At 48.3% G+C, this 5987-nt stretch overlaps 1 protein-coding gene across 4 annotated transcripts; it reads right to left on the bottom strand.

Annotated features, from left to right (window-relative positions):
* Positions 1 to 555: 555 nt before the first annotated feature.
* Positions 556 to 3961, bottom strand: ZNF785 (zinc finger protein 785). 4 transcript variants are annotated; one of them, XM_034988862.1, is made up of 4 exons: positions 3392 to 3961; positions 3104 to 3258; positions 1409 to 2288; positions 556 to 729 (listed from the first exon to the last, which is right to left on the bottom strand). In XM_034988862.1, the coding sequence occupies exons 1-4, from the start codon at positions 3709 to 3711 to the stop codon at positions 636 to 638; spliced, it is 1449 nt and encodes a 482-aa protein (XP_034844753.1). In that variant the 5' UTR covers positions 3712 to 3961; the 3' UTR covers positions 556 to 635. The 4 variants fall into 4 exon arrangements, with proteins under 4 accessions (XP_034844753.1, XP_034844754.1, XP_034844755.1 ...); XM_034988863.1 differs by having other exon boundaries at positions 3104 to 3232; positions 3392 to 3755; XM_034988864.1 differs by having other exon boundaries at positions 3104 to 3190; positions 3392 to 3708.
* Positions 3962 to 5987: the final 2026 nt, after the last annotated feature.

Below are 5987 nucleotides of genomic sequence, written 5' to 3'. Positions count from 1 at the left end.
TGCTTTCATGTTTTATCTCAGACAACCCGTGGAGTTGCCAAGTGAGACAATGAGGGCTTAGAAAGGTTGAATGATAGGCTTACAGTCCCACAGCTAGTGGGGACTGAGCCAAACCTGGAATCCAGGTCTACCAATTCAGGAGAGCCTGTGTGGTGTGGTAAAATAACACCCAGTTTCCATTCATAATCATCTTTGGAACCCAGGGGTTCCAAGAGCAGTCTCTTGTTCACAGAGATAACTGAGTCCCCCAGGACCACTCCTGGCATGCAGCTGTGCTTAGTCCCACCCACATCCTTATTCCATCGATAGTCTCCTGATCAGAAGTACGGCTAGGAGATCAAAGTGGGTCAGAAAGACCCCTCTTAACTGCTGAGACATACAAGCATTATGCTAAAAACTACACTGGAGATACTTGGCCTTGATTTCAAGCCTAATCACAAGTAATTTACTCTCTCTTTTTTTTTTTTTTTAAAGATTTTATTTATTTATTCATGAAAGACAGAGAGACAGAGGCAGAGGGAGAAGCAGGCTCCCCGCTCCGATGCCGGACTCGATCCCAGGACCCTGGGATCATGACCTGAGCCGAAGGCAGACGCTTAACCAACTGAGCCACCCAGGCATCCCAATTTACTCTCTTAAATAGAAGCGCCAACGTTATGTTTCCAGTTGCTGTAGCCCAAGAACACATCTTTATTCAGGAGGTGTAAAATCCGGATGCCATGCAAATATCTGAAGAGAAAAACACTGCAATCACTAATTCATAAAAGTTTGAGGGGGGAAAAAAACCCTTTATGCTAAGCTTGACACTTTTGTGCACTAGGTGCAGAGTGAGCATGGGGCAGGATGGTTCCCCACCTGAAGCCGTTGTTCTCCTTCCTGTGGTCACCTTCAAGATTTTAAGACCAAAGAGTGCCAACAGTGGCTAGACACCATGTGCGTCTCCTTGCCAGATGTCTCATCGGCACTGGGTAAAAGAATCCTTGGATGAGCTCCCCCGCCGCACCGGGGATAGGCCCAAGGTGTGTTCTTGCATGTGGGGACCCCATCTCTGAGGAACAGGAGAGTTACAGGCCAGAAAGCAGAATGCTCTAATGGAGAGAACAATCCAAGGGGGGGAAAAAGCCAGGTAGGTAAATGATTTGCTGGGAAGAAACTCCCAAGTGGGACTTGGAAGTGGGAGCAGGAGCCTCAGAAAATGGGGTCAGCCTTCAGATGGCCTTTCAGATTCCTGCCTCCTTCCAAAGGACCAGCTCTGTGCTCCCTTAACTCAGAGCTTTGTTTTCCTTCAATGCCTACTTCCTTTCCATTCCTTATCCCCCAAATGCATAAACTTTGCCTTTTCCCTTCCAAAGAAAACATTTCTTGTGAGCTCTATCACCCACATTCTTGAAATATATCTGGAAAGTACCGGAAATGAACTGGGGGATCCTGGCCTCCCAAAACAAGGATCGGCTCCGAGAGCCCTACTGCAGGCCGCCGCCACCTCGGCCTCTTGCCAGAGCGGTGGATCCACTGATGGGCTTCCAAGGCATACTTGCGCTTAAAGCCTTTCCCACACTGTGGACAGGGGAAGGGCCGGCTGTCAGAGTGAACGCGCTGGTGACTGAGGAGGAGAGATGAGTAGGTGAAGCGGAGGCCACAGTCTGGGCAGGGGTAGGGCTTCTCGCCCGTATGCGTGCGCCTGTGGATAGCCAGCAGGGAGCTGTAGGCAAAATGGAGGCCACAGCTGGGACAGCTGTAGGGCTTCTCGCCTGTGTGCTTGCGCTGGTGGATGGCTAGCAGGTAGGGGTAAGTGAAGCGGCTTTTGCAGTCTGGGCATGGGTAGGGCTTCTCCCCCGTGTGAGTCCGTCTATGGATGGCCAGGGAACCCCTCTGGCGGAAACGTCGTCCGCAATCAGGGCAGGAGTAGGGCTTTTCGCCCGTGTGGATGACCCGATGCTGGAGCAGATACTTGCGCTGGCAGAAGCGAGCCTGGCACTGGTCACAGGGGAAGGGCCGCTCCCCAGAGTGGACCCGCTTGTGGTTGGCCAGGAGGGAGGGGTAGCTGAAGTTGCGGCCACAGTCTGGGCAAGAGTAGGGTGATCTGCGGGTCGTGGTATCCTTGAACCAAGGCTTGACTGGGCTCCGCCCTGAGTTCCAGCAGAGCGCTGGGCAGGAGGCTCTGTGATTGGCACCAGGTGGCCTGCTGGATGGTAACCACTCCTCGAGAGACACTTCCTCATGCTCCATCTCTTTTTGCTTTGGACTCTTCTTCAGTTCTTCTTTCTCTTCACTCTCATCCCTGGATCCTGAGACAGGGAAAAAGATAAGACTTGAAACTCACGAGCACGTTCCATACAGTGGCCTTCCCTGGGAGGCAGCATGAGTGTCTGAGTATATGGCAGTCTTTGAGACGGGGGGCCTCATCAAGCCCAGAAAGCCACCCTGGAGTAAAAGCAAAATTCATCGTCTGGCTGGTGTTAACACAAGAAAGCTCTGAAAACTGGAGATAAATGGAGGTGTCAACAATATTGAACCCCTACTCTGTCAGGCAATGAGGGTGGTGATGGTCCCAGCCTTCATAGAGCTTACAGTCCTGAGCCTGTTTATGATCCCTTTGCAAAACAGCCATTAAATGATCTCCCTTGGTGCCATTCAAGGCCATCGCCAAAATGTCTACACTTGGACTGTACTCCAGGTTCCACGGGAAGACCTGGGAACAAGCATTTATTATGACATGGCTGCAGAGAAAACACCTTTTCTTGATTTTAAGATCGCTGATGAATGACATCATTACAGTGTGAACCACATAATATCCAAAAGGAACATTTGTCTTCATTTTATTACACAACAAAAACCAAATTACAGATGTGTTTCTCCTTTCCTTTGGCTGCCCTGGCAACTCAGGCACTATTTTGCACTAAACAGGATTCCCTGTATAATTAAGTGGTGCTATAAGTCCCAATTTAGCTCTTCTATGAGCCATTTTGCAGTGACACTGGAACTTTCTGGAGATGAGGTGTAGGGAGACACGATGGGGCTTTGGAGGGGGCGGTGTGTACTGTGGATCCGAGTTGGGGGAGGGGGTTCTCCAAGGTCCCATACTGGGTTTGACGTGAAGTACCTGTTATCCTCCCCCTGTCTCTGATGACAGCTGCTGGGGTCTCACCCTCTGGATCCTGGGCCTCCGCGCTCCACGCCTCCACCTCTCCTTCCACCCAAGAAATAAAAGCGGGTTTAGGGCCTGAAAATCCTGCGGAAGGGAAACATTGGGTTCGGCTGAGAACCCGAGAGGGGAGGATGAGGGTGCTTCCCCAGTGCCCCACACTTCCAGCCCACTTGTCTCTGGGGACATCAGTTAGTCCCCCCTTCCCACGGATTACTGAGTCCTGGCTGGACCGCCGGGCCTCACCGAGCGCGCCCAGGAGGCCGTAGGTCTCCCGCATCACGTCCCGGTACAGGGCCCTCTGCGCGGGCCGCAGACAGCCCCACTCCTCGGGGGAGAAGTACACGGCCACGTCCGCGAAGCTCACGGCCCCGGGGCTGCTTTCTCTCGTCGGCCCGCTCCCGGCCTCCCCGGGTACATCCGCCGGGAGCCGGGCCACGGGCGGCGCCATGGGCAAGCTCTCCAGGGCTACGCCAAGAAAGGCTTCCGGAACATGTGGAAACGCTAGAGCCTTCCTGTCTTCTGAAAAAGTCCTTAAGGGCCAGAGCACTGCCCTTGACCAACATGGCGTCCCTCCAGCCTCAACCTCCCTTGCCTTTCCTGTCTGCCGTTAGGTACCAAGGGGAAAACCAGAAGGGAGGTTGGAGCCGCAGCGCCCCCAACCGTAGATGACGTGCGTTGATTGGACAGCGCTGGGTGGACTGGGGAAGAAGGAAGGCTCTGATTGGTCATGTCGGAGCGGCCTATTTGAAAGGCTGAAGGGCAGGGAGCGACTGGTCTGAAGGTGGCGGGCGCTGAGGGGGCAGTAGGCTCTCTTTTCACCTGGCTTTTCCCGGACAGGTCCTAAAAAAAGAGGGTTTGACGGGTTGGAGCTACTCCCTTTTACTACTACATGAGACCTGTTGCGAGCAGATGCCGATGTCCCGGGCTTGGAGGTGAGTAAAAGCCGACGGGCTAAGACTGAGGCCGATTCTGGAGATGTTGGAAGTGAGGGATGGCCCGTCCCCGCCTGCTCTGGGTACTCAGGGCAAGGCTACCCCGGTTCCTACCGGTATTTGATTTGGCCCATGGCCCGAGGTCACAGATGTCCTGCCTTTCACAGACGCAGCAGCTGAGGAACAGAAAGCCTAGGTGACTACACCGGCGGCAGAGCCAGATTGAAAGTTATTTTCTGGCTTCTAGGTTCAGCTAAGTGTTAAGGCTTAGCTAAGTGCTTACTGTACCCTGTCTCAATCGGAAAACTTGTGTTTAAATTACAGCTCATAAATGAGTAATAAAACTGGGAAACGAATCAGATCATCTCTTAATCTGTTTTTCAGACTTTTCCAACTAATATAGGAGCAGCGAAGGAAAGTTCTAGAGATATAACAAAAAAGCTGACCATCCCCACAGTGAAACCACTTTGAAGACATAGTATAGCTTTACAATTCATGTGACTATGCATTCTATTTCATAATATAACCACATTCAATAGAATGCATAGTCAAAAGTAAGATTTGCAAATGTTGAATGCTCTTACACTGTAGGTGGAGTGTAAGTTGGTACAACTACTTTGGAAAACTGGCAGTATCTACTAAAGCTAAATATATGCATACCTATGACCCAGCAATACCACTCCTCCCTGTCTACCCAACAAAAGCGCATACATATGTTTACTGAAAGACATGTGCTCAAATGTTCACAGCAACACTAGTTGCAATAGCCAAAACCCAGAAACTATCCACAACAGTAGAAAAAGGAATTAAAATATTGTGGAATATTCATGGGAATACTATTTACAGAATACTATTCGTAGAATACTGCTCAGAAATGAGAATGAATGATATAGAATTACAAGCATAATGTGGATGAATCTTGCAGACATGGTGTTGAGCAAAAGAAGCCAGACACAAAATAATATGTAATATGTGATTCCATTTATATAAAATATAAAATTTGGTAAAACTAATCCAAGCTATTACTAATCCAAGTTTTTTGTTTGTAAAGTGCTGATAACATTCTGTTTCTTGATCTAGATGCTGGTTACACGGAAGTGTTCAGTTTGTGAAAATTAACCTGCACACTTATGTATGTGTGTTATGCTTCAATTAAAAAAAAAAGTCTCCTCCCTCTAGTCTTCCTTCCCCTTCCTAGAGGCAACCTGCTTCTTGTGTCCTTCTGGAGATAATTTAGGTACATAAAAACATACTTTTTTTTTTTCTTTTCACAAGTAGCATAATAAACACACTGTTCACTTTGCTTTCTTTTCTCACTTGATACATCTTGTAGATTGTTTAATTTCAGCACATATAGATTGCTTTTTTTAATGGCTGCATACATAGTGTCCCACTGTATGGATAAAACGTTTATTTAGTTCATTTTCTGTTGATGAGCAATTAGTTTGTTTCCAGTCTTAACTACCATAAGATACTGCAATCACATCCTTAGATATACTTCTTTGATGCATATATTAGCATGTCTGTAGAATAAAATTCTAGAAGCAGAATTGCTGATTCAAAGAAGATTTTCTCCCAAATCTACAAGAAGCATTGATATATCCAGAAGATATATTTATTTTGTATCTTCAAGCTGCCCAGTTTTGAGAAGCGTGGTTTTAAGGTCTTTTATTTATTCAGGTGACATGGCAGACAGAGTAATGGACACCAAAGATGTCCATGTTCTAATCCCTGAAATCTGTGAATATGTTATATTGGCAAACAGGACTTTGCAGATGTGATCAAGCTAAGGATTTTCAGATGGGAAGACTATCTTGAATACCAGCGTATCCAATGTAATTACAAAGATCCTTATAAAAGGGAGACGGGAGGCTCCTCTGGGCTCGGAGCTAGTTTGCAGCGACATG

The sequence above is a fragment of the Mirounga leonina genome, unplaced genomic scaffold (assembly GCF_011800145.1).
Source record: "Mirounga leonina isolate KUSES-001 unplaced genomic scaffold, KU_Mleo_1.0 Mir_454, whole genome shotgun sequence".
Taxonomy (NCBI): domain Eukaryota; kingdom Metazoa; phylum Chordata; class Mammalia; order Carnivora; family Phocidae; genus Mirounga; species Mirounga leonina.
Note: the sequence above shows the minus strand (reverse complement) of the source record. Positions and strands in the feature narration are given on the sequence as shown.

Bases quoted from the DNA above. Each gene is read 5' to 3' on its own strand.
- ZNF785 (XM_034988862.1), bottom strand. From the start codon at position 3,711: ATGTTGGTCAAGGGCAGTGCTCTGGCCCTTAAGGACTTTTTCAGAAGA. The intron at 3,259-3,391 runs GTGAGGCCCGGC...TCGGGTTCTCAG, and splicing joins CGGCCTCCTGGGCGCGCTCG to CCGAACCCAATGTTTCCCTT. The intron at 2,289-3,103 runs GTACTTCACGTC...TCCCTGTCTCAG, and splicing joins AGACAGGGGGAGGATAACAG to GATCCAGGGATGAGAGTGAA.